Below are 26,697 nucleotides of genomic sequence, written 5' to 3' on the forward strand. Positions count from 1 at the left end.
ACTGCCTGGAGAGCTGGGAAGCAGGTGCGGGGCTGGAGGCTCCCTGGGCCCCTTTTGTACCTTTCAAATAACTGTGACCAGCCTGTGATTATCCAAAAGTTCATTTCTAAAGTTGCCAAGTGGAGAGGTGCCTCTAGGGGAAACAGAGCAGCAGGGAAGGGGCTGGAAATCCCCTCCTCCCAGGCTCCCAGGAGCACAGGAAACAGCTGCCTGCCCTCGGCCCACCTGTGGGGAAATTCCCAGCCATGGAGGCCGCTGGGCCTGGAGTGGGAGTGGGTGGAGGGAGAGGCCACCCACCCTCGTACTGAGGGTCCCTAACTTGGTCACCATCCCCATACCCCCACAAGTAGAGAGGATCCTGGAAGGGCTCAGAGCATCCCAGACAGTGCCTGTGTATGCATGTGCACACCCCAACCCAGGTGGGCAGAAAAGGAAAGTTCTGGAATTTTCTGGAAGGTTCCACCCAGCGTTCACATGGGTTTCCCACCGACAGTGAGAAAAAGCTTATATTTGTAATTGGTTTCTTGGAGGTTCAGGTGAGCTGGGGGTCTTGGTGGGCAACACTGCTCTCCTGGGGCCTAAGTGGCCACGTCTGCCCATAAGTGCAGTGAGTGGGGCCCACGCACCATGGAGAGGGCACCCGCAGCACGTTGCTGGCACCTGCAGTGGCCCCAGGGTAGGGCATGGCGCCTCCTGCTTGAAGCTGCCCAGGAAGCTTAGGTCTCCTTGTCCTGGGCTGAAGGTCACAGGTCCGAGAAAGCCCCACTGTGTCCACGGAACCGGATGTCAGTGGCCACAGGAGACTGGACACCAACCCAGAGCTCAGGACACCCGAGGTCTGCAAGGCAGCCTGCAGCTCAAACCGCCTCCCCGGGGGCTGGGCTCCCCACTCCGCACAGTGGTGTCGCGGGCGGCCCAGGGCAGCCTGTGGGTGGCCACTGCTCCTCTAGTACCAGACTGGAGGTGGCCGGGACCTCTGAGGGGTCAGGTGCCACCACACACCCAGCTGTCCCCCCGCCCTCATGTCCAGTCCAGCATGATCTCAGCTCACACCTCCCACTTATGGGTGGGTGCACGGCCCTCAGCTGCTGTGGCTGTGATGGTCCCTGGCTCTGGCCTGGGGCCATGGATGGGGAAGGGCAAAGTCCAGGCCACCGAAGGTTGGCTCCAGGGAATTACAGCCCCTTCCAGCAGGGCGTGGGACCTTCCTCCCAACACCTGCCTGGCCATGGCACTGTGAATCCTGTTTGCCTGGGAACCAGCCCAGGTGCCAACCTGCCCTCTCAGCCCCGTAGGGTCCCCTGGGCAGGTGGGCTCTGGGCAGAGGCCACACAGGCACTGTAGGGCAGACTGAGGAGGGGGCACTCCTGGCTTCCCTGAGCTCCCGCCGGGAAAGCCAGGAAAGAACCTGGGCCCCCACACGCCACAGGGCAGGACCCCCACCAGCCGTCCTCACACCCCCCATTCTCTGCCCCTCCCGGGGCTGGGCCCGCTCCTCTGCAACTGAAGGCCTTGCCATTCTCCACCCAAAACTCCCCTAGGTGGCTCTGGCTCCTGCCTTAAATGTCCAAACCCCAAACTGAATGGACACTTCTGCTGCCCCCAGGACCCCTGCTCACACACACAGCGCTGCCCTCTGTCCTCCCAGAGCCCCTGCCATCCCTGCCGGCCAGGAGAATCACCTCCAACGGACCACGACCTCCGCCTGACCCAGCACCAGCCTCCAGCGCTCCAGTGGAAACTCTGACCACAAATGTGCCACGCTGGTGTTGTGTTTTGTTTCACACCCAAAGAATGAAGCTGACCAAAAAAGGCAACTATGTTTACAGTAAATTAATGTGATTCTTGTCTCAACAAATATTCGCATTTTCTCGGTGGCAGCTGTGGGACCTGGGTGGCTCCAACCTGCCAGGCCGGGAAGGACCAGGCGCCCTCCCCTGAACTTCCTGGCTACTCATTTCCAGCGAAGTTTAATCTATTTTTAATAATCGTTCAGTTTTCAAGGAAATGGAGAAGCTGTTATTTCCCACGGAGCGGTGGCCCTGGGAGGGGCCGGGCCCAGGGGTTCCGGCCGCGATGTGGTCAGCGCCTTTGACAGAGTGACTGAAGCGAGATTTCGTTCTCAGAAGTGAGATGCAGCGATTTCGAGGGACCAGGGAGGAGGAGGCGACGCGGAGCCGCAGCTTAGCCCCGCACCCCGGCCGCATCACAGCAGAAGCCTCGCCGGGGTGCGCGCTGCGGAGGGGACGCCTCGCTGAGCCTCGCGGGGGTGCGCGCTGTGGGGGGACTCGTCGCTGATCAACTGGGGCGGCCACGGTCGGCCGGTGGTGGGTGGCAGGGAGGGGCTGGGGTCCGGGACAGCCAGGGCGCCTGGAGTCACCCACGGGGCCGCTCTGGTGGTGCGTGGGGGGCGGCGTGGGGCGCGGCTGGGCGCTCAGAACTCCTCGTGCACGCTGCGCGCGTAGTCCACCAGCTTGCTGCCCGTGAAGAACTCGCTGTACTTGAGCACCTCCTCGGGCTCCAGGTGGTGGTTCTGGTTCTCGTCGGCGACCGCGATCATCTGCTTGGCCTCGTTCAGGGCGTTGTACTCGTTCATGGGGTCCATGTAGCTCTGCGGGCGAGCGGGGCACACAGGTCAGCGTCCGCCTTTCCCCCTCCCAGTGCCAGCCACCCGGGAGGCCCTCCGGGCTCCGCTCAGGGGAGGAACAGCTGGGCCCGAGCTCCGCGGTCATCCACACGAAGTGGCTATTTAAGGTGCCTGCTGGCTGCAGCAGGAGTGTGGGCATGTTCTGGAAGGTTCCCGAAGGGAGGCAGCACAAATGAGAAGAGCACAGGGCAGGGAGAAGCCGGGGCCCTGGAAGGCCTGCCCATGGCCGGCAGGGCTCACGGGGCACAGGGGCTACACCGGCCTGGACCCCAGTTCTGAAGGATCCCTAACCTGGGCCGGGCTCACTGGCTGTCGCCAGGGATCACAGGATTCTACATAAAAACAAGATGACTCATTCAGCAGTGGGAGACAAACAAGCCTACACATGATACCAGTGAAAACGCTTCAAAGGAAGGTGGTAAATTCCAGGCATGTGGCACAGCCCGCCCCACCCACCTGCACCTGCCTCCAAGCTGGGCCCAGCAGGAGCTTCCCCTTGTGGTCCTGTTCAAAAGGGGCCGTGAGAACCTGAAGATGGAGCCCGGCCAGGCTAGCCTGTCTCTAATCCATTCGAACCTAAACGCCAACCATGGCCACCCGGTCTGGTGGACGCCACTGAGCAAACGCCCCAGTGACCCGCCCGGGGGAGTCTCAGGCTGGACACCAGCATGGCCTCCTGTCTCAGGCCCAGATCCGCCGGCCCCTCCGCGCATAGTGCCTCGCAGGGCTGGCTCCGGGACGTGGCTGCGCCAGGGCTCACCTCCAGCTCCTCTGCGGTCACGATGCCGTCGTGGTTGGAGTCAATGAGCTCCTCAAACTCCTTTTTTCTGTCTCTCACCCAGTTGTCGTCAATGTCCTGGCCCTGCTGGTTCTCCACGGTACCCACGGGCAGGGAGACGAACTCAGGCAGAGAGAGCTGCTTGTCACCGTCCTGGTCTGCGAGACGGGAATGAATCAGCCCACACCCAGGCTGGGGCTCCCGCAGGACCTGACCCGACTTCCCGGCGATCCCCGGCCCCTGCCGTTGGTCCCCGGGCCCTGGCGCACCAGCCAGGCTGGACCCAGCCTCACCCAGGTCCCGGACGATCTCCTTCACCATGAACCTGAGCATCCCCCGGCTGTGCTCGGGGTGGAGGAACGACAGGAACTCTTCCTCTGTCAGCAGCAGGTCCGCGGGGGGGCTGTCCGCCTGGTACCAGCGGTCCTTCAGGTTCTCCAGGACTTCCTGTGCTGAGAGGGGCGCAGCCTGTGGGCATTGAGGCAGACAGACGCCAGCACGCAAATCCAGAAAGCTCCGAGAGGTGCTGCCTGAACTTGAGGGACGTAGCCACCCACGAGACCGGGGCCCCACCCTCCAGGATTCACAGGTCCCCCGGACATGGCCCAGACCCCCAAGACACAGCCTGGACCCCCCCGCCAAGACATAACCCAGAGCCCCCCACAGGCCTGATCGCCAAAGACATAGCTTGGATCCCCCCAAGATATAACCCAGGCCCCCCCACACACAGCCCAGACACCCCAAGACAGCCTGGACCCCCACACAGCCCAGACACCCCAAGACAGTCTGGACCCCCCCACACAGCCCAGATACAAGACAGCCTGGACCCCCTACCCGGGACCCCCCAATACATGGATGGCCATGACTCCCCACGGGCACAGTCCAGACTCCCAAGACAGAATCTGGAGCCCCCACACAGCCCAGACACCCCAAGACAGCCTGGACTCCCCACCTCAGACCCCCCAATACATGGATGGCCCTGACTCCCCACGGACAGAGCCCAGACCCCCAAGTCAGAATCTGGACCCCCACACAGCCTGGACCCCCAAGATATGGCCTGGACCCCCTACACAGCCCAGATACCCCAAGACATGATCCAGAACCTCCCCATAGCCCAGACCCCCCAGGACATAGCTCAGACCCCCTCATGCCCGGGACCCCTCAGGATGGGCCTGGGCCCCCCACACACACACCCGCATCTGCCCCTCCAGAGGAGCGAATCACCCGCACGCAGGCGCTGCCCTGGCTGCTGCAGGGCGAAGGACTCACTGCCCTTTCCGTTTCCTTCATGCGTGACGTCACAGGGAGGAAAACACAGTTTCTAGAAATGACTGAGACGAGGGCTGAGCAGAGCCTCCCGGCTGGGACACAGGTGCTGCCTCTGGGTGTGTGGCCCCCGCGCTCCCGCTGTGCCCTCCCAGCCCTGACGACCTCCTCACCCCGAGGTCCCCACGCATCCCAAGGGCCCCATGCCACCCTCAGCCCGGGCCTGTCTCGGTCTCCAGGGCAGAAACACAACCTCCTGCCCCATCTTGGGATTCGCTGTGGTCAGTGGCCAAGTCCAGTGTTGAGGCTCAGCCCCTGCAAGTGAGGCCCAACTCTGCCCTGGCCGCAGCCCCTGCCACAAACCCAGCAGCCTCTGGGTCACAGTCACTGCAGGAGGATGAAGCCCAGTTGCCATCTCCTCTTATCCCTTTCTGAACAACCTCCTCCTACACGACCAGTTCACTTAAAGGAAGACAGGAGTGACGGGGCTGTGGGTCCTGGGGCACCCCTCCCTGTCTGCTCCACCGCAGCTCCTGGGAGGGATGGACGGGGCCGAACTGAGACTCACTCAGGACAGGCACAGATGCCCCAGACAGGCCAGCTGAGAGCTGCCTTCTCCAGCAGAGGATTCTCACAGCCGCCGCCCAGCCCCAACCTCAGACCCAGAGAGATGTAGCAATGGAGGCGGGGGACAGGGGCGATGCCCGCCTGCCACGCCTTCACCACAGTCCCCAGAATCAGGTCTGCAGCGCAAGGACAGCAGCCCCAGGACTCATGCCATGGCCCTCACAGGAGCCATGCAGGGAGGGGTCGGAGGTCACAGGAGCAACGCCTGCCAGTGCTTCCCAGGCCCTCCCTCCAGGACCCGGCAGCTGCTCTTCCCGAGCCAGAAACCAAATACTCGAAGGGGTGGGGGGGTCCTAGGCACCCTGAGGTCGGGGGGGCCAAGACGGATCAGACACGGTTGGGCAGGGAACGGCACCTCAGCACGCACGGGGACCTCCAGAACGCAGAGTGAATTCTAAATACACCTCTGCTGAGCCCCAAAGGCAGACGAAGGCTTCAGAGGGATGTCACAGAGCTCTAGGTCCAGGTGGGACATGTCCTGGGCAGAAAATGGCACCAAGGACAGACAGACACAATCGGAGTTGGGGGGCGGGCAAACACAAGGGCCTCCCACCCCAGCACATCACCAACAGGCTGGACTTGCTGCGCCAAAGCTCACCAACGGGACGAAGGTTAAAGGTGCTGGCAGGACGGCAGGGAATGCGGGACCCGGAGTGGAGGCACAAACCGTGTGCGGTGAGGAAAATGTAAACCACTCTTTCGGAAAGGAAATAACAACATACAATTTGGTCGGGTACTGGGATTTGTGCCTATAATCCCAGCATGCTGAGAGGCCGAGGCAGGAGTTCGAGACCAGCCTGGGCAACGCAGGGAGATCCTCTTATTTTTAGTTTAGTTTTTTTTTTTGAGACGGAGTCTCGCTCTGTCACTCAGGCTGGAGTGCAGTGGCGCGATCTCAGCTCACTGCAAGCTCCACCTCCCGGGTTCACGCCATTCTCCTGCCTCAGCCTCCTGAGTAGCTGGGACTACAGGCGCCCGCCACCACGCCGGGCTAGTTTTTGTATTTTTAGTAGAGACGGGGTTTCACCGTGTTCAGCCAGGATGGTCTCGATCTCCTGACCTCGTGATCCGCCTGCCTCGACCTCCCAAAGTGCTGGGATTACAGGTGTGAGCCACTGCACCCGGCCTTTTTTAGTTTTTTTAACGTCCAATTGGTAAAATTTAGAAAGGACACGACCAAACTCCAGATGAGAGTACATGAACTGGGAGGACAGGCAGAGCCAACAGGCTCAAAAGTCTCCACATCATTCTAGAAGGTCAAGGCCAGGCACACGAGCTCATGCCTGCAACCCCAGGACGGGGGGAGGCCGAGGCGGGTGGGTCACTTGAACCTTCTCAAACCCCGAGTTTGACACCTGCCTAAGGCAACGTGAGGAGACCTTGTGTCTACAAAACATATATTTTTGAATCAGTGGGGCATGGTGGCATGCACTGGTAGTCCCAGTTACTCAGGAGGCCGCCCCGCCATGGGGGCTGGTCACATGATATGGGCCGTTCCTGGCAGGAACGTATCTTACACCTTTACTTTTTTTATTCTCCAAGGAGGACAGATTGAGCCCAGGATGTGGAGGCTGCAGAAAGCCGAGATTGCACCACTGCACTCCAGCCTGGGCAACAGTGAGACCCTCACTCTCAAACAATAAAAAATTAAAAATTAAAAAAAGAGAGGTTAAGACCAGGCACAGTGGCTCACGCCGATCCCTCTGGGAGGCTGCAGTGGGCGGATCACTTGAGTCCAGGAGTTTCAGGCCAACCTGGCCAACAGAGCAAAATCCGTCCATACAAAAAATACAAAAATCAGCCCGGCATGGTGATGGTGACTGAGGTCCCAGCCCCCTGGGAGGCTGAGGTGGGAGGATCGCCTTGAGCCCGGGAAGGTACGGCTACAGGGAGCTGAGACTGCACCACTGCACTGCAGGGTGGGCAGCAGAGTGAGACCATCTCAAGAAAAAAGAAATAAATTAAGGGGTGGTTTGCCTTCAGACTCTGGTGAGGAAATGTGTGCTACTGATAGGTTGAGCAGGCACAAAAAATAAAGGTGTAAGATACGCCCAGCCTGCCAGGAGCGGCCCCATATCACGTGACCAGCCCCGCAGGCAGCAGAGATGCCGCCCCAGGAAGCCAAGATGCGATGGAACAGGTGTCACCGCACATTCTCCACAAAGCCCAAACCAGACAACAGGCACAACCAGGAAGGGCACGCAGAGCCCCAGGGTGGCAGCCGCAGAACCGCTCAACTGTGCCTCACGACTGAGCCAGCAGGGGCTTCTGCCTGGACAGCGCCCCCAGACCTGCCCCTGTGCAGGGTGGCCTGGCTCTCCCCTCGCCTGGCCTTAGCCCGGGTGCCGGGCCCCACCTGGCCCCACCCTCTTCACACAGAGGCACCAGCTGAGACCCGCCCAGGGCTGAGGTTGCCCTGCCGACCAACGGCCACACCCCAGACCCAAGGAAGAGCCTCCCCCCGGGACCTGACCACTCTGGTGACCACCTGACGGCCACAGAGATGTCTCCAGCAGACCCAAACCACAGGGCCAAGCCCTTAGGCACAGGCCATGCCCGCTCCCTGGGAAACTCTGCCTCAGGTGGCCTTCGGAGTATGGGGCAGGCCCCACCCCAGACGCACAGCCTCAGATTCTCTGCAGGACCTAACTGAACAACGGCCGTGAAGGTGCCGTGACCAGCAGAGTTGAGAGCCGCCCAGGCACAGCTCACACGCTCCCCACCAAACCCCTGGGTGGCGCCTGGGTCGGAAATGGCCTCATCCACTTCCCTTCTGACAGCCACCACCACTCAGGTTGGGCCATACAGTTAGGATGAACACGTGTGCATGAGCACATACAATGGGCGTGAGGGCGACTCACCTGCATGTACTCACGAGCACACACAAACAGCCACCCGGATGTACTCACAAGCACACCCACACATGCACGGCGCACTCGTACACACGACACGCACATGCACGGTGCACTCGTACACACGACACGCACACACGCACGCATGGGAGGCCTCAGGCCTGCGGCAGGAGCCTGGCTGAGCACTCACTTTCCTCGTCCACTTTGAGCTCCTCGTTGAGCCTGATGGCGTCGGCAACCTCCTTCTCGCTATGGCCTTTACTCGCCAAAAACTTCACCTTATACTCGTCCCATGACACGTGGCCTGGAAGAGCAGGTCACGCCTGTCAGGATGTCTGACACTGAGCCGAACTTCTTTTTCCATTAAGATGGGGTATTGCTCTGCTGCCCAGGCTGGAGGCGGCAGGATGCCAGTGTCTGGAGCCCCAAGTTCCCGGCCAGCACCCCGCACCCGCCTCCTCACCTGTGAGGCCAGCTGGGAATGTCTATGCCTCGGGGCCACCGAGAGGCATAGACACCACCAGGTGAAGGCCCCAAAGTCCTAAGAGGCAACTTCCATGGGCCACGCCCAGTGCTTGGCGCTCATGTCTTTGTCACCAAGATTCTGGCATCACGAACCCAGCTTTCACGCGCCCCACCGCACCTCGGGGTCTCCGGCTGATGCTTCCCTGCCGCCCATCCCTCAGAACTGGCCTGTCTGCCCTCCAGGCACCAGGCAAGGCCCATGGCCCTGCCCGTCCCACCCACCGCCCCACCCACGCCGGCCAGGCCGCAGTACCATCCCCATCGGGGTCCACGGCACGGAAGTGTGTCTTGCTCTCCTCCATGGCCTCCTGGAAGTGCTCAGCCGTCTTCTCCATGATCCAGCGCTGCATCTCCTTGGCACTGATCTTCCGGTCGGTGTTCACGTCCACCCTGCAGGACAGCAGATGGGCAGGCGGCCATCAGACTGGGCCCCCAGGACCCTGAACAGCCAGATGGACGCCACCAGCCCAGTACTCCATGGCAGTGTGAACCTGCCACCAATGGTGACAGGCTCCACCGGACGACGCAAGAAACATCTGGGACGTGGGAGCCGGGGTGGGGGGCACGCCAGAGACACTGGGGAAGGTGGATGCCACGGTCCCCTCCCCAGGGGGATGCATGGACCCTCCCCCTCCATCACACAGAATCACCACCAGACCCCGCTCTCCAACCACAGCTTCCAAAAGTCACACTCTTCACGTTTAATTTTTTGAGACGGAGTCGCACTCTGTCGCCCAGGCTGGAGTGCAATGGCGCAATCTCGGCTCACTGCAAGTTCCACCTCCCAGGTTCAAGTGATTCTCCTGCCTCAGCCTCCCAAGTAGCTGGGATTACAGGGGCCCGCCACCACGCCGGGCTGATTTTTGTATTTTTAGTAGAAATAGGGTTTCATCATGCTGGCCAGGCTGGTCTCAAACTCCTGACCTCAAATGATCCGCCCACCTCAGCCTCCCCACGTGCTAGGATTCCAGGTGTGGCCACCAGGCCCAGCCCATGTTTTATTTTAGATGCTTCGCGTGTGGCTACAGAAAAACCTTCATACAGGCCGGACCCAGTGGCCACACCTATAATCCCAGCCCGCTGGGAGGCCGAGACGGATGCATCACTTGAGCCCAGGAGTTCAAGACCAGCCTGGGCAACATAGGGAGACCCCCACCTCTACAAAAAACAATTACGAAAATCTGACAGGTGCAATGGCGTGCATCTGTGGTCTCAGCTACTCAAGAGGCTGGGATGGGAGGACCGCCTGAACCTGGGGCATGGAGGCTTGCAGCGAACTGTGATAACACCACTGCACTCCAGCCTGGGCGGCACAGCAAGACCCTGACTCGAAACAAGACAAAACAAAACCCTTCATATAAACGTCAAGTGATAAGACTGAGGAAAAAGAGCGTGTGGGGACTTAACATTGTGTCCAAAGACTTGGGGGACAGGGACACAGACTGAGGACACGGGGCCAGCACAGGCCAGGTCAGGAGGCCACAAGCCCCAGGACAAGTCACTTCCATCCCAGCTTCACAGAGCTCGGCTTTACCATCATGTCCTCGTGGAAGCCACAAGCACCTGCCCCTGCTGAGGCTGCACGTGTCCTGAGCTCACCTGTTGGAAACCTAACCCGCAGGTCAACAGCGCTGGGAGGCAGGGCTTCCAGAGGTGCAAGGTCTCGAGACCCTGGCTGGTGCATTTGCTGGAAGTGTCCTTGAGAGTAGGGTGCCCTGGCCCCTTGCCTCTATGCTCCACTCAGGGGCAGCCACAGCCACGTTACCAGGTGGCAAACAGGCCCTCGTCGGGTGGGTGTGGCCTCTGGGACCTGGGCCAGGCCAGCTTCCATGGTGCACACACCGCAGGCACGGCTCAGAGGCACTGGGCAGACATCCCCACAGGAGGCGGCCAGGCCACCGCTCACAAGCGCTCCTCCCTCAGCAGCCGCAGCAGCCCAGAGATGGATGGGCATGGGAGGCACCCTCGGCTCCACAGTCCCCACAGCACACCGGCCGGGGAGGGTGCCGCCTGGATGGCCGTGTGGCAGGTGGGGCACCTGGGGAGCCTCGCGTGGACAGCAGCATCCACGACTGCTCCAGCCACGCTCCACACACACCACAGATATGGGCCACACGCTCCACACGTGCCACAGATACAGGCCACATGCTCCACACAGAGCACATGCACCACAGACACGGGTCACAGATGCCACACGTTCCACACACACCACAGACACGGGCCACATGCTCCACACGTGCCACAGACACGGGCCACACGCTGCACGTGCTCCACACACGCCACAGACACCACATGCTCCACATGCGCCACAGACATAGGTGCACACGAGCAGAACAAAAAGGTGGAAAGAACCACGTGGCGCAGGATTCCAGTCAAGATGTCAGTGAGGAGTCGGTCATCCAAACTCAGGTGCCTGAAAACATGGCTGTAGGGCGGTGCATGTACATGGACTGGCATACACACATGCAGGTACACAGGCCAGTACCCGCGTGTACACAGCACACACACATGAACAGGGTTGGCAGCACACAGACGTGACTGGGCTGGTACACACGCATGTTATCGAGCTCTGAGTCCTGAGAGGACAAGGGCAAGATGCCCAGTGCCCAGACCCTGGCTTCCAGCTCCAGCCACAGGAGCCAGGGCTCCCTGGAAAGGCGGCAGCTATTGCACTGGGGCAGGCGGCATAGAGGCAAGCCTAGAGCACCTCACAGTGCCAGGAAGCGGGAAGGAAAGCCTGGAGCATCTCACGGTGCTGGGAAGCGGGAAGGAAAGTGAAGCTCAAAAGCCCCTAGGACAGGGCACCTCCCCTCTGGGGGTTATTTCCAAAAACCCTCAACGCCGTACAGTCAGGAGGAAACACATCCCACTGAAGGACATTCTAAAACCTCCTGCTCAGTCCTCCTCCGAACTGTTACGTCCACAAAAACACAGGAGTCTGAGATGCCCTCCCAGCCCAGAGGAGGCAGAGGAGACAGGACAGCTGAGTGAACATAGGTCCTGGAGGGACAGGGCCCTGCGCAGAAGCAGGGCGAGAAGGGACCCGCATGCTGGGGAGGGAAGTCTGAACACCCATGGTGGCCGCTGTCGCCGCTCGACGCTGGTGTCAGGGACACCCGGAGACCTGCTGCTACGTCCCACCCTCCACGCCCGCCTCCTCCTCAAACGAGACGGCTCCGGGTTTCGTTACAGGCACAAAAAAGAAAGCCCAGTCCAGCCGGAGATGCACCAAGCAGACGCCTCAACTCCCCTCACCCAGGCATGCAGCCCACCCCCAGCACTGGCCGAGCAGGGACGGGGACCCTCCCCCCGTGACACCGTGAGCCAGGCCTTCGTGAGCTCAGGGGTAGTGAACCTGACAGGCCCCAGGGAGCACCAGCAACCTCTTCATGGTTGGTCAGGTCACCACCAAGTGAACTCAGGCTGCGAAAGGATCCCTGAACCACGCCATCTGGGGAGAGGGGCAAAGGGACGCCACACCTGGCGCCCAGGTCCTCCAGCTGGCACCATGCCTCTGTCCCACCAGCTCACCTGTGCTCCACCCAAAAACCCGGATCCTCAAGGCCCTCCTGCCTGGCCCTCAGCCCAGGGCCCTGGCACAGCCAGGCCAGTCCTCACACCTTCCCTACCTGCACCTGCACCCCTGGGCCCCAGCCCTGTCCGACCCCCTTGCTCACCAGCTCTGCCACCTGCCCCTCTGCACTGGCCCTGGAGCACCAGGCCCTGCGGGAAGGTGAGCCTGTGGCCAGGCCCTGTGGCAGGGGCTGCCTCCGTATGTCTGGGTCCCACAGGTCCCAGGAGGCCCAGGGTGTTCTCTCACCTGCACCTGGCTCCCTGCCCAGCACCCCAGCTGGCCTGGAGGACTCACAGGCACATCCTGACCCTGCTCTGCCTCCAGGAGTGAGGCCAGCGCTGAGTGCACATGGGCTCCAGGGCCACACCGCAGGGCACCCTGGCTGTGCCACAAGGAGTAAAGCTCCCGTGCAGGACCTGGCTCCTTGTGGGTGAGTGGTCAGGTTGACTCATCTTAGATCCCTTACACAAGGCTCCCGAGACTCGAGGATGGGGTCGGGGGAGAAAGCTCGGCACTAGGCACAGAGGCAGCGAGAGCGCCTCGGGGACTTGGCAGGGCGGAGGCAGTGATGGCCAAGGATGGGCCACTGACAGCATAGCTCTGCTCTCGAACAGGCCAGCAAAACAAGCCAACCCCACACACCCCCAGCCCACATATGACACACTGCCCAGTGTGACAGGGACTCCAGACACACAGGGTAGAGGGCGTGTCAGGAGGAGCCCAGAGCACCCTGTACCAGCTCTCCAGCTGCCTGTGGCTGCCCCTCACTCCTCAGCCAGGCCTCGTCCAACTGGTGCTGCAGCCTGCAGAGGCTGCCCGTGGCCAGCATCTGCCCCTCAGCATGGAGGACACTGACCACCGCAGTGCTGGGTGGGCTCCTCCTCCAGGCTGTCCTAGGGACAGCCACGCAGCCCACTCTGGCCCTCTGAGCCCTCACCGGACCCAGGGCCTTCAAGAAGCCGCTCCGTGTTGCCAGCACAGGCCTCAGTGCAAACACAGCAGGCTGGAAGTGGCGCTGATCACCGGCACGCCTTCGCAGCCCGGCAGGTCCTGACGCAGGATGTGGCGCCCCCCGCTGCGCAAAGCCAGGACAGGAACACACGGGCGAGAGCATGCAGCGGCCCCCAGCCTGGGCACACGCGGCACCTACTTGGAGAAGATGACCATCAGCTTCCTCCGGCTCCGCCGCGGCTCCACGTCCTCATCAAAGCCCCCCAGGTCCTTGCCTAGGAAGACCTCCTGGTGGAAGCCCCGATTGAGGTGCCCGTCCATCTCCAGCTTCACCCCGTTCAGGTGGTCCGGGGGCAGGATCTCGTTCTCCTCCCTGTTGGCCGCCCTCTCTCGAGTGGACGAGTGGTTGGCAGGCCGTGCTGACGCATCCATCAGAAGTATCGCCCCCAGGAGCCAGAGGCAGCGTGGAGCCAGGGCGATGAGGGGACCCCACCTGGACGCCATCGCCACCCAGGACCAGACCATGGGGTGGGCTGTAGGGTGTGGGCCAGGTGCTGGGAGGGGCAGGGGCAGAGGAGGAAGTGAGGTCCTGGCTCCAATCCAAGCCCCAGGCACCACAGAGGGCTCTGTGTCCCCAGGACAGCTACAGGCTGGGACGAGAAGCTCACGGTCTGCAGAGAGACACAGACATGTCATTAGTGAGACTAGCAAAGACTTCCCCAAGCACGTCTATTCTGCAACATGAAACACATCCTCAATTCACAGGATCCAGACCACACGTGGCACCGTTTTCTCCAGACCCCATGTGGCATTGTTTTCCCCAGACCACACGTGGTATTTTTTCCTTTATTTTTAGAAACAGGGTCTTGCTCTGTTGCCCAGGCTGGAGTGCAGTGGCGACCACGGCTCGTCGCAACCACGAACTCCTGGGCTCAGGTGATGCTCTCGCCTCAGCCACCCGAGCAGCTGCAACCACAGGCGCGCACCACCATGCCCGGCTAATTTATTTTTATTTTCTTTTGCAGAGATGGGTCTTGCTGTACTGCCCAGGCTGGTCTCAAACTCCTGGCTTCAAGTGATCTTCTTGCCTCAGTCTCCCAAGGTGCTAGGATTACAGGCATGAGTCACTGTGCCTAGTCTTTTTTCCCTATTTTACAGACACTGAGTTTTCAGCCCTGTCTCTCCATCTTTCCAGCTCTCTCCTGAACTGTCAACACCTCCAGGGGCTAACCTGTCCCCGCCGCCCAACACCTACAGCACAGCCTTCCTGTGGGGCCCGGCTCTGTCCCTCCTGGCATCATGCCACTGACCCATGGGGTTACGGTCACTCTCCAGACCCTGACTTGAACATTCTTGAGATCTATGACCTTAGCTAAATCATGTGGCCTCCCAGGCCTCAGCTTCTCACTAAGAAACAGGAGGCTCCCCCCTGCCCCCCGGCTTTGCGAAGACAGTCAACCCTAAGGGCAGAGGGTGTCAGGGCCTGGTCCCCGCAAACACAGCCCCCACACACAGATGTGCACACACACATCCACACTCATGCATGCACATATTACACACACATGCCCTTGCCCACACTCGTAAGCGAATGCCAAGGCTGTGGAGCCCAGAAGCCTGTCTTGGCGTCGAGGCATGGCCAGTCCTGGTGGGAAGCAGGGGCTCGCAGGGCCTCATGCCTCATGTATCCCAAAGGAAACTCGGGGCCCTTCCCACCCACGAGCTTGCTACTTTCACAGTCTGCTCCTCCGGCAAACACCTGTGGGTCTTTCCGGGTGCCGCTGAGGCCCCCCAACCCGTGTTGCAGCTGTTCCCTGAACACACATGGACTGAGGCTCCTGTGGCCGTCTTACTCAGCTTCACTGTCCTGGCACCTGCCACTCTGCACACAGTAGGCGCTCAACGAATGCTACCTTGTGTAATATTAGACGGAGAAATGCTGCCTCCAGGCACCGAGAAACGCCAGTGGGGCCACCATGAAAGTGGCCCTGAAGTCAGTGCAGTCTCTGCCACAAACCAACAGGGAGGGGTCACCCAAGGAAGGAAACCCCAGGTGAGGGGCTCACGTCTGATTTTTTTTTTTTTTTTTTTGAGAGAGTCTCACTCTGTCGCCCAGGCTGGAGTGCAGTGGTGCAGTCTCGGCTCACTGCAACCTCCGCCTCCCAAGGTCAAGTGATTCTCCTGCCTCGGCCTCCCAGTTAGCTGGGATTACAGGCCCCGCCACCATGCTCCATTAATTTCTGTATTTTTAGCAGAGATAGGGTTTTGCCATGTTGGCCAGGCTGGCCTCGAACTCCTGACCTCAAGTGATTCTCCTGCCTTGGCCTCCCAAAGTGTTGGGACTACAGATGTGAGCCACGCACCCGGCCTGATTTTCTGAACATGGCTGAGGGCTTTTCCCTTCCCTAGTGGTGGTATAATTCCGTTCCTGTTGTCCCAGCTCGCCTGACCAGGGGAGTGTCCTGGGTAAGAACCAAGATACCTCCTCCTGGTGCTGACTCCACTAACTACAGTCATAAAACACATTTTGTACAAAGCAAAGAGACTGTACTTTGTTCCTGAGAGAACAAAGCTAGTTCTTGATTCTACTTATCTTGATGAGTTACACGGTATACTTGAGGCAGGAGGACGGTGAGACCAGCCTGGGCAACGCAGTGAGACTGTGTCTCTTTAAAACACAAAAACAAGGCTGGGCGCGGGTGTAATCCCAGAACTTTGGGAGGCTGAGGCGGGCGGATCACGAGGTCAGGAGATCGAGACCATCCTGGCTAACACGGTGAAAACCCGTCTCTACCAAAAAATACAAAAAATCAGCCGGGCGTGGTGGCGGGCGCCTGTAGTCCCAGCTACTGGGGAGGCTGAGGCAGGAGAATGGCCTGAACCCGGGAGGCGGAGCTTGCAGTGAGCCGAGATCCGGCCACCGCACTCCAGCCTGGTGGACAGAGCGAGACTCCGTCTCAAAAAAAAAAAAAAAAATGAGACCCTGTCTCGAAAAAGGTGGGAAAAAGTAACCCCAAAATAACTATAAATATCAGGAGTCCATCAAGTGGCGCTTCCTCCCCTGGCTTCAGAGTATCCATCACGGTGAGCGAGGCTCGCAGCACAGCGGGGCGGGCCTGTCCCACCCGAATGGGGTTTCCGCTTCGCCATCCCCCAGCAGCTCAGTTCCCAGCAAGGAGCCAACACACCCTTGCGAAGCGGACGTGGTGAACAGCTCAGGCAGAGACGCTATGTCTCTGCCATCCCCGGGCTTCAGCTCGGGTGGAACGCGGCTACTTCCGGCGGTTAACACACACGGTTAGATTCCAAAAGCTCGACAGGGTTCATGACACCGCCTCTGAGCCAGGCACCAAGGGCTCCACGCAGCCGACTTCGCATCTCCAAATCCTACTAAGTGGGGATGAGGGTCCACGAGGTTCAGAAGCGGAAGCGGAGGCGCAGGGAAGAGCGACAGCTTGTCCAAGGTCGCCTCGCCGATAAACGCGAGTCCAGCCAGACTCCCTTGGCCTCCGTTTCGCGGTGGCACTCGTAGGTTTTGGCCAATAGAAGATCAGACGTGCCGGCGGCCGGAGAGGCCCGCGTCGTCGGCCCGTCCCTGCCCCCCGGAGTCCCGGAAGCCCCGGTGGCGGCGAAGTCTCGCCAGGGCTCGAGGCCGAGCGGACGGACGATGCCCCAGCCCAGGGCGGGAGACGGCGGCGGCCTCCAGACCCGCCCTCGCCGTCCGGCCGGCGTGGACACTTGGCCCAGCGGCCTGCAACGGCCGCCCCGGGCCCCTCACTCACCGGCCTGCCTCCCCGCGCCCGGGATCCGAGGACCGGAGCGAAGCGCCCGTGACGCCGTCAACGGGCCCGGATCAGGCCGCTGCCATCTTTCTTGCGGGCGGAGGCGGTGCGAACGCGCGCGACCTCACTGAGGGGACGCCGGAGCCACCATCTCTCCTTCGGGCGGAAGCGGTTGCGAGGTTGACCAATGAGAAGGGTGCCCGAGGCCACGTGACAGGCGCTCCTGGAGCTGCCGGCCTCCGAGCGCCCCCGAGCTCGGCGTCCGCAGAAGGCCCCGGCGCGCTCTCGGGAGCGCCGTGCGCACGCGCACCGCCCCGAGCCGGGGGCGCCTGCGCACTCGCGCGTCCGGCCTGGGCCGCCGGCCCGGCGCGGGCGCCATGAAGCTGCTGCGGCGCGCGTGGCGGCGGCGGGCGGCGCTAGGCCTGGGCGCGCTGGCGCTGTGCGGGGCGGCGCTGCTGTACCTGGCGCGCTGCGCGGGCGAGCCCGGGGGCCCTAGGACGGCGTCGGGCCGCAGCCCCCCGCCCCCCGCGCCCGCGCGCGCCGCCGCCTTTCTGGCCGTGCTAGTGGCCAGCGCGCCCCGCGCCGCCGAGCGCCGCAGCGTGATCCGCAGCACGTGGCTGGCGCGGCGCGGGGCCCCGGGCGACGTGTGGGCGCGCTTCGCGGTGGGCACGGCCGGCCTGGGCACCGAGGAGCGGCGCGCCCTGGAGCGGGAGCAGGCGCGGCACGGGGACCTGCTGCTGCTGCCCGCGCTGCGCGACGCCTACGAAAACCTCACGGCCAAGGTGCTGGCCATGCTGGCCTGGCTGGACGAGCACGTGGCCTTCGAGTTCGTGCTCAAGGCAGACGACGACTCCTTCGCGCGGCTGGACGCGCTTTTGGCGGAGCTGCGCGCCCGCGACCCCGCGCGCCGCCGCCGCCTCTACTGGGGCTTCTTCTCGGGCCGCGGCCGCGTCAAGCCCGGGGGACGCTGGCGTGAGGCCTCCTGGCAGCTCTGCGACTACTACCTGCCCTACGCGCTGGGCGGCGGCTACGTGCTCTCGGCAGACCTGGTGCGCTACCTGCGCCTCAGCCGCGACTACCTGCGCGCCTGGCACAGCGAGGACGTGTCTCTGGGCGCCTGGCTGGCGCCGGTGGACGTGCAGCGCGAGCACGACCCGCGCTTCGACACGGAGTACCGGTCCCGCGGCTGCAGCAACCAGTACCTGGTGACGCACAAGCAGAGCCTGGAGGACATGCTGGAGAAGCACGCGACGCTGGCGCGCGAGGGCCGCCTGTGCAAGCGCGAGGTGCAGCTGCGCCTGTCCTACGTGTACGACTGGTCGGCGCCGCCCTCGCAGTGCTGCCAGAGAAGGGAGGGCATCCCCTGAGCCGCCGCGGCCTGGCCCTCCGGAGCACCCGCTTCACCCAGCGGCGCCTTGGGGCAGATGCCCAGCGGGCGCACCATGCCCGGGCCCCAAGGCCCCCGTCCCGCGGCCACGCCCGTGGTCGCTGCCTCCCGGCCTGCGTTTGGGAGACCCCTGGGGGTTGCCGGGACAGCGCGCCGTGTCCCGGTGGAGGTGCCGGTTCCTGGACCTTAGCGAGCCTAAGCAGGGCCCGGCCGCGCGCTGACCCCGTGCTGTCCCCAGCCGGCTCACGGGGCTGGGCCCCGATCTTCCGTGTCTCTTATCAGTGGCGTTTTTCATGTACATGTCTCAGATCTAACGTGATTTCACATCAGTCCGCTTTCATGGGATTTTGGTCTCTGTCCAGTGACTTCGTGGTAAATATAACTCAGTGTTTGCTTGTAACTTATTTATAAATATTGTAAGTTTGTGTCGATGTGAGTGTCAGTTGGCAATGTGAAGGTCTTGGGTTTTTTACATGATTTCAGAAAACACTTGTATGTCAGAACTTGGTGCCTGTACCGTCGGCCCCGCTGCTGCGTGTGTTTAAAGGCAGGAGAACTTTAAAACTGGCCGTTTATCTTTTCAGTGTACACGTCATGGGACCCATTGCTTCTTTCTGAAGAGATTTTCCTTTTAAGGCTTCCCGTGGGTCCGTGGCGCTGCTTTATTTCAGACTCTGCCCCACGTTCCAGGAATCCGAACCCCGGAGTGCTGATGCGGTTCCAATTCCGCCTTAGGAAAACAGGACCAGCCGGCACCCGGCCTGCCTCTCACCTACCTTAACACATCCTTGGAATCCTCTCATTTAACGAGAAGAGTGAACACTGCGGTCCTTGCCAAAATAAAATAAAGCTGCCCCAGGACAAGGGGTGACCGTGAGCCCCTTGAAGTCCAACACGGGTTTTCTGTCTGGGGGACCTGGGCGGTCCTCGCTGTGATCTTTGTTGCCCCACTTTGGAGCCAGGGCCGGTCTGGGGTCCAGTCTGGAGCAGGCTCGGCTGAAGGTTGGATTAGGCTCCAGGTCAGTCTTGTTGTGGGGTTAGGAGCAGGTTTGGGTTATTTCTGTTTGAAGGCAGCAATGGTCTCAGGAGGAAACAGCCGGGGCGGAGGGGAGTGATGATCTGTGGTCAGTGGGTCAGTGACCTGCACAGTGACTCTCCCACCTCCAACAGGTAAGGGTGGGACTGGAGGCGTCCCTAGGTCAGGCAGATGAGTTCAAGCTCCGATGGGTCACCTTGAATACAAGACTGACCGCCCCTTTGTGCACAGTTTGTTCTTGGACACGGACTCGTGAGGATCCAGGGCTGGGGACCCCGGTGTGAGCAGGATGGGGCCCTGCCCTCCTATGGGGTCGCAGACTCGAGCCCAGGGGCTGCCCATCACAGTGGTGTCCCAGGTCCCTGCCATCCGATTTTACCTGGGATGTCTTCTCTGGAGTTCGGAATTACTTGAGGAACCCTGTGTGTGCTTGGAGAGGCCAGAGGACTTGCTGAGGATCCCATGGACAGTGGAGAGCGGGATTCAAACCAACGGCTGGACTCCCACACCTCAGGCCTGCACTGCCGAGTTCTTCGTGGCTCCAAAGAGTTGACCCCTGTGGAAAACGGTGCAGATGTCCAAGACTCCCAATAGGAAGTCTAAAAATCCAGTTTGCAACCCTTTCTGGCCTACAAAAAAATGGCAATTTGGTGTTTTTCAGCCTAAGACATTAAATTTCATATCAGAACAAAGCCTGCCCTGGGCCGACCCTCCCCAACCGTGCCGTGGTGAACGGGTTCAGAGGACACGTGGGCTGAAGGCTGGGCCTCGGGAGGGCTGGGGGCTTCCCAGAGCCGGGGCAGCTACAGCTCTTTCTGGTCTCACCTCGAACTTGCCCTGTAGATCCTCTCTGTTCACTGGCGTCTCCCTGCCCCGCGACTCCGCTTGACCACGGACATGCCGTGGCATCCCCTCCCCCAGGCGTCTCTCCCTGGTCTTGGCTTGTACAGCTCCCCACCCACCCAGGTACTCAGTTCCCAGAGACCAGGGCCAAACCAGGAGGTCCTCGGGAGATGGGGAGTCACCGAGTTCATTTCCATGTGGGAACCTGGGATACAAAACAACCGACTCTTCTCCGCCACACGGATGTTTCTCCTCTAGTGGCCCCGAGAGCCCACCATGGAGGGGACAGTGTCAGGGCTGTGCAGGCACGGGGCAGCCGCACGCACACAGCCCCCAGGAGGCACGTGGCCGGCAGGGAATGTGGGTCAAGCCAAGAGGGTGGGCTTTGGTCCCTTCAGGATCCCCCAGGAGGGGAGCACCCCCCTCTGCCCTCCTGGGGACCCTGGTCCTGCCCCTCTGCCCCGCATGACTGGCACGCAGGCACCTGACGTTGGCTCCAGCTCTCTGGGCCAGCCCTGGGTAACCACAGGGCCTGTGGCCTGGGTGGTCGCCCCCAAAATGCCAAGTGCTACCTGCGTCTGGAGGCACCCCCACCCGAGGCCTCCAGGTTTCCACCTGCCCACCTGTGCCTGGCTGGGATCGTGGCGGTCAAGGCTCCTGTTAAGGGACTGAATTGTGCCCCCTAAAAGATATTCCAAGCCCTAACCCAGCAGCTACAAACTGACCTTGTCTGGAAGTCAGGTCTCTGCAGGTGGAATCGCGTTAAGACAAGGTGGCCTTACTCCGACGGAACTGGCGTCCTTATCAGAACAGGCCCGGAAAAAGCCGCTGTGTGGCCACAGATATCCAGGTGACACCTCTGCAGGCCGAGGATTGAGGACCCCCCAGCACCCCACCAGGCGAGGAAGGGCTCTACCCAGAGTCAGGAGCATGGCCTCCAGGGCTGCGAGGGAAGACACCCCATCCAGCAGCCCCAGGGTGCCAGCCCAGTTGCCTGTGCCTGGCACTCTTCGGTGCAGACGCGGGCAGGGGCTCCTGCAACCTTGCGGTGTCACAGACGTCCAGCACTGACTGGGCCCAGATCTTCTCCTCCTCCTGGGGCTCAGCACACACTCTGTTCCCGGCAGGTGTTCATCAGTCCAGCCTGCAGCAGGGCTGCCCCTGCGGCCTGGGTCACCCCAGACTCTTCCACCCTCTCCCTGGCCGACTGTCCCAGCTCCAAGTCCTCAGGTCTAAGAGGGGCACGGCCCTTCTGCAGCCCCACCTGCCCAGGCTCCCCAGCTATGGCACCGTGAGACTGGCTGACAGTGCAGGAATGGAAGCCCCAGCTGCCCAGACGGCTTGGGGAATCCTGGGGAGCAGGTGGCCAGAGACAGGCACGCACCCGGCCCTCTGCACCCAGAGCGGGGCCCGGAGAAGAGAGGAAGCCCCTTGTTCACGTAAGGCCCTGCTTCCTGGGCCCACCAACAGCCAGTGAAAGAGGAGTTTCCAGCTCCACGGGGGCTGCTCCCTGGTTTCAGGGGCCTGGGAAGGGCTTGGCTCTTTTTCCTGGTTTCCTACTCTGGAGTGAGCTGGGGTCTCCCCCTCCCACTGTGGGCTGAGGGGAAAGACCTCTGTGTGCATCCCACAGGCCTGGCCAATCTCAGGGTCCTCAAGAGGCTTTTGAGGGGGCACAGCCCAAACTCCTGGGCCTCCCCTTGAGGTCTCCTCCCAGCCCCCACCCAGAGGACCTTCCCACAGCCTTGGGAGCTGAAGCCCATGTTGCCCCGTCCAGGTGGCCTCTGTGGGTGTCCACACTCCTTTCCCTCAGGGCCAGGGTGGGTCCCACCCCCAGCACTCACAGCCCCTCCCTCTCTGGCCTCCCTGCTCTCCGCACCCTCCCTGCCAGAGACTGGTGCCACCGACCCTGCCCCGATGGCCACACTGCACCGCACCGGCTAAGTCAGAACCACACAAGGAGAAGAACCAAGATCTGGCCCCACCCCGTCCCAGGCTGCGTGCTCCTCCTCGGAAGGTCTCTGAGACCCATCCCTGCCTCCCTCCCCAAGGGTCTGAGCCTCCCTCACCGGGGTTCCCAGCGGAGGTAGACAGTGGATGAGTGGTCCGAGGAGGGGCGACTGCAGCCGAGGAGCTGAAGGGAGGTGGAGGCGGGAGGGCCAGGAAGGGGGATCTGGAAGGCCCCAGGCGCTCCCCACCCATCCAGCCTCGGCCTCTGCTCTGGTCGCGTTGCCCAGCAAGGCCTCTCCTTGGACTGGGGCTCAGACAGTCTGCCCTGGTCGGGGCCACGGATGCCGCAAAGGCCCCTTAACTCAGCTAGCCAGGGTGCAAGACTGCACCCACGGCTGAGAAGCCAGGGGTTACGAGTGTGGCCCTGCTGGGACCTCCTCAGCTGCATCCTTCAGTGTAAACACCACAGATCTTCCAGGGCCAGCCGGGCAGGCAGGACAGGAGCCCAGGAAGGCCGCAGTCCAGCTCCCCTCCCCGCTGACCCGGGGCCTGACCCAGCCCGGTGACCCGAGCAGAAGGAAACCCAAGCTCCGGCCCTCCCTCCGGTGGCGTCTGAAGGTCTCAGCGGCCACAGCCTCCCCAGGGGCCCTGCACCCACAACCGCCCACCTCAGACCGGAGAGAGAGGGATGGATGAGCGGAGCCAGGCCCAATTCCCACCAGGGTGACAGGGTCACGGTGCCTCACCCTCGACTGCCTCTGCAGACCAGCCCCGCCCAGACTTTCCGACCCAGGACAGTTGAACTCAGCCTAAAAAGCACCCGTCCAGAGGGCCTGAGTCCGGCCGTGGGGCCTCCTGCTGCGGAGAGGTGTCCTGCACCCCCGTGTGGCAGGGAGAGGCCTGGGCATGTGGGCTGGGGGCCCGAGGGGTTAGGGTTAGGGTTAGGGTGGAGACAGGGTTTGCCCAGCCCTCACCTGTCACGCTTCTCGTCACCCCCTCGTGAGGGCCGTGGGCGTGGGGTGGGCAGGAGGCCCTGCTGGGCTGGGTCACACGCATGACACACGGCTGTCATCACACCGAGGCACCCGTGAGTCACTGCCCCAGAGCAGGGGCTGCCCCCGGCCTCCCAAACAAAGACCCTTTGTCCCCAGGCCTCTGGTGCCAGGCTCACCTGTGCAGCAGTCAGATGTGCAGGCAGACAGACACGCCGGTGGCTCAGCAGGCACAGGCAGGGCCAGGGCGTGTTCCTCACCCGGACACACTGCCGTTCCAGGGTCAGGCTGAGGTAGACCCCTGGGGGACAGGCCCTGAGGTCACCACAGCTCAGAGTGGCCTGAACTAGGAGTCCAAGGCAGACTGGCCAAGCCCAGCCCGTGAGCGACGGCCCCAGGATGCAGCGCCAAGCTCTGACCCCAGCTCCAGCCCCCAGCAGCCTCCAAGCACAGCAGACCCCAGGGCAGCGCTCTGCAGGCAGGAAAGAGCTCCCCGTCAGGACAGTGTGCTGAGCAGCCCCCAGCTGGGTGTGGGACCCCTCCCTGGACCCTTTCACCCAGTTTGGGGAGCCCCAAATGCCGAAGCAGCCGTCACAGCTCCGTGGGCCCCTGTGTTGTCCCTGGTGGGACCAAGGCTATGTGGTCTCCTGGAGCCCAGGGACCCCGGCCACGCCTGCTCCAGGCACTGAGTGGCCGGCCAAGGGCTCGGGCCCTGGGGCTCTGGACGGCTGCCCTGGGTTTGCTCCCACGGCGGGGACCGTGCTGCTGGCTCTGCAGAGTCCCAGTCCCAGGGACAGAGACCCACACGGACGTGCAGACACATGGGCACGCACGCACCAGCCACAGGAACACACAGCTGTCAACCCGGGGTCAACACAGGGCACCTGGCACATAGATTTTTAAAAAGGAGGCCAGGCAGGTCTGTTTGGATCCCACACGCCCCCCTACACAGCCCCCAGATGCCCCCAACATGCCCCCAGGCCACGCTTGTTCCAAGGCCTAGATGACAGTGGTCACAACGTGTGGTGTGGTCTGTGGCCTGGGACAGGCCCCAGGAACGCCCTGAGCTTACTCCAGAGAGGCTGGAAGGCAGCCCAAGGGGCCCTTGGAACAGACACCCTCCCAGCTGCAGGGCAGCAGGGGCGGCAGGAGCAGCAGAGGCGGGGAGAAGGAGGTGAAGTCAGATGCCAAAGCTGGGCCTCCAGTGCCTGCCTGCCCTGACTGCAGCCCCAGGGTCCACACCCAGGTGCCCCCAGGGGCCAGGCTAGGGCAGCCACATCTCCCACGTACCCAAGAGTGGGGCCCTCGAGGCACCGGGGACAGATGGGCAATGATGTCCACACCTGACTGGCAGGGCTGGGGTTGGGCCCAGCTTCCTCCTCACAGCCAGGAGCCCCCAGCCCTGCCTCCCTGGCTCCTGCTGCCCCTCGGGGTGGCTGCCGCACCTGGCCCCAAGAGGACTTTCTGGCTGCCCTGAGCTCCCGTCCGCATTTCTGTCCGTTCAAGACCAGGCCAGCACCAGAGCTGGGAATACTGGCTCCGACCCAGCCGAGGCAGCCCTGGGCAGGGTGGGCCCAGCAGTTCCAGCTGGGGCTCTAGGGAAGGGCCGGTCCTGTGAGTGCAGGAGCTGGAGGGTTGGTGGGGGGAGTGTCCCCACACCAGGCACGGCCCCTCCCAGGATGGCAGGGAGCCCACAGCAGCAGCTTCCGACGCCCCCAGCCCCGGCCAAGCATCAGGTCGGCCTGCAGTTCTGGAAAGTCAGCCCCGGTGAAGGTCACGGAGGACCCGGCAGCTCCCCGCCGCTCAGGGCATGGGGTCGGGGGTCAGGCTGAGGCCTTCCAGCACTGAGCTGGCTGCCTTGGCTCTGCTCCTGCCAGGGTCCAGGAAGCCGCCAGACACTTGGGACACTCAATACCCCAGCTCCCAAACCAGGGGGCACAGGCTTGAAGGGGTCCATTTCCCTGGGCTCCCCGGGTCCCCCAGCCAGCCCAGGCCCTGAGCAACAGCAGCTCTGGCAGACCTGTGCCTGCCCCGGGGACCCCACGCTCCGCCTGGCTGGGTGACAGGCATCTCCCACCCCATCAAGAGTCCAGGGTCCCCTCTGTGGCAACCACTGCAGTGTGGGTCCAGCCCAGGAGATGAGGCTGAGAGAGAATGAAGGGGTGCAGCTGGGTTGGGCCAGAGGACGGAGCCTGGGCTGGGTGGGCTGGGGACCTGGACCCTCCTGCGAGACCACCCACCCCACCCCGACCTGTCCATTCTTTTGCTCCTGGGTGCCCAGTCACAGAGGCTGGAGACAGCACATTCCAGGGGAATTGCAGCTAAGTGGCTGATCACCTCCAACTGGGGCAGAAACCAGGTGGCAGAGGAGGCAGAGGCCAGAGAGGTGGTGCCGGCTCCAGGACATCCCCCCATTCACCCTAGCCCCGGCCCCGCTTCATCCTCACCCTCATCCCAGCCCCCAGCCCCTCCCTCATTCACCCCGGCCGTGGTCCCCGCCCCAGCCCCCACTACCCCCATTCACCCCGGCCCCGGCCCCCACCCCGCCCCCTCTTCCACGTCTCTTTGTCTCGTCTCTGTCTGGCTCTGCGCGGCCCTGGGTCCCATTTCTGGCGTCTCCGTCTGTCGTCGCAGCCCCCACCTCCGGGGCTGGGGACTGGCTGCTGCTGAAGAACCTAAGAGCCCCCATTCCCGGATGGTGAGGCCCCAAGCGGTGCTCAGAAGGGCCTGGCTGGTGCTGCCTGATCCTGGGTGCCTGCCCCCGGCCCATTTTTGCCCAGGGTTGGCCCACCAGGTGGGGGAGGAGCCACTGAAAACTGGAAGCAAACGGGGGAGTCCGTGGCCCAGGGCTCACGCCAACCGGGAAGGTGCAGGCCACCCTCCTGCCCCTGCCTCCTCGGGGTCCCCACACGGCTGTCCCGCTGACCCAGCTCCAGGAGGGCCCGGCACAGCCTCCGTTCCCTGTGTGGATGGGTATCCGCCTGACTCTCTGGAAGGGAGCACTACCAAGTACTGTGGCCAAGCAGGGCAGGGGCTGCAGAAGGGAGACCCCCGTTCTGGATCCAGGCCCCAGGGGCAGGCCGTGCTCACAGGTGGGGAGCAGAGAGGAGCCCCAAGCCGGGGCTTTTGCATCTGGCCTGGTATCCCGCAGCCCCACATCAGGGCCTCAGGACTTGAGAGGTGGTGTAGGAGCTGTTGGGGGCCCCAGGATAGTGCCCCACACCGGCCCTTGCCCGGCTGGACATCCCCAGGTGGTGACCACAGCCTTGGCAAGTGATGCAGAGGCCCTTCCAGACAGCCCCAGCCCCTGACGCCACCCTGGGGGTCCCAGGGAGAGAGGTGGGGATGGGTCAGCAGCCAAGTCCACCTTGTGCTGATTGGCGTCTGCCCACACACCTCGTCACCAGGCTGGGCCGTCCTGCCTCACTGCCCAGCAGGCCTTGGGGAGGGCCCCTTCTCTGCCAGTGCCAGGCAGGTCCAGGTCCCAGGGGAG

General features: G+C 62.6%; 2 protein-coding genes across 7 annotated transcripts; one reads left to right on the forward strand and one right to left on the reverse strand.

Moving 5' to 3' along the window:
• Positions 1-1,795: 1,795 nt before the first annotated feature.
• On the reverse strand, positions 1,796-17,137 carry SDF4 (stromal cell derived factor 4). Of its 6 annotated transcripts, none has more exons than XR_004060338.1 (9): positions 17,000-17,137; positions 13,420-13,891; positions 8,949-9,085; positions 8,361-8,474; positions 5,917-6,014; positions 4,619-4,709; positions 3,719-3,872; positions 3,408-3,583; positions 1,796-2,611 (listed from the first exon to the last, which is right to left on the reverse strand). XR_004060338.1 is itself a non-coding variant. In XM_030941817.1 (9 exons), the coding sequence occupies exons 2-9, from the start codon at positions 13,743-13,745 to the stop codon at positions 2,435-2,437; spliced, it is 1,278 nt and encodes a 425-aa protein (XP_030797677.1). In that variant the 5' UTR covers positions 13,746-13,891; positions 17,000-17,137; the 3' UTR covers positions 1,796-2,434. The 6 variants fall into 6 exon arrangements, 5 of the variants coding, with proteins under 5 accessions (XP_030797677.1, XP_030797678.1, XP_010375484.1 ...); XM_030941817.1 differs by having other exon boundaries at positions 3,719-3,877; XM_030941818.1 differs by lacking the exon at positions 17,000-17,137 and adding an exon at positions 16,406-16,623 and having other exon boundaries at positions 3,719-3,877.
• A 183-nt stretch (positions 17,138-17,320) lies between these two features.
• B3GALT6 (beta-1,3-galactosyltransferase 6) lies at positions 17,321-20,114 on the forward strand. The gene has a single exon (XM_030941820.1). The coding sequence runs from the start codon at positions 17,377-17,379 to the stop codon at positions 18,364-18,366; it is 990 nt and encodes a 329-aa protein (XP_030797680.1). The 5' UTR covers positions 17,321-17,376; the 3' UTR covers positions 18,367-20,114.
• The last annotated feature ends 6,583 nt before the right edge of the window (positions 20,115-26,697 follow it).

The sequence above is a fragment of the Rhinopithecus roxellana genome, chromosome 12, assembly GCF_007565055.1.
Source record: "Rhinopithecus roxellana isolate Shanxi Qingling chromosome 12, ASM756505v1, whole genome shotgun sequence".
Classification (NCBI taxonomy): Eukaryota; Metazoa; Chordata; class Mammalia; order Primates; family Cercopithecidae; genus Rhinopithecus; species Rhinopithecus roxellana.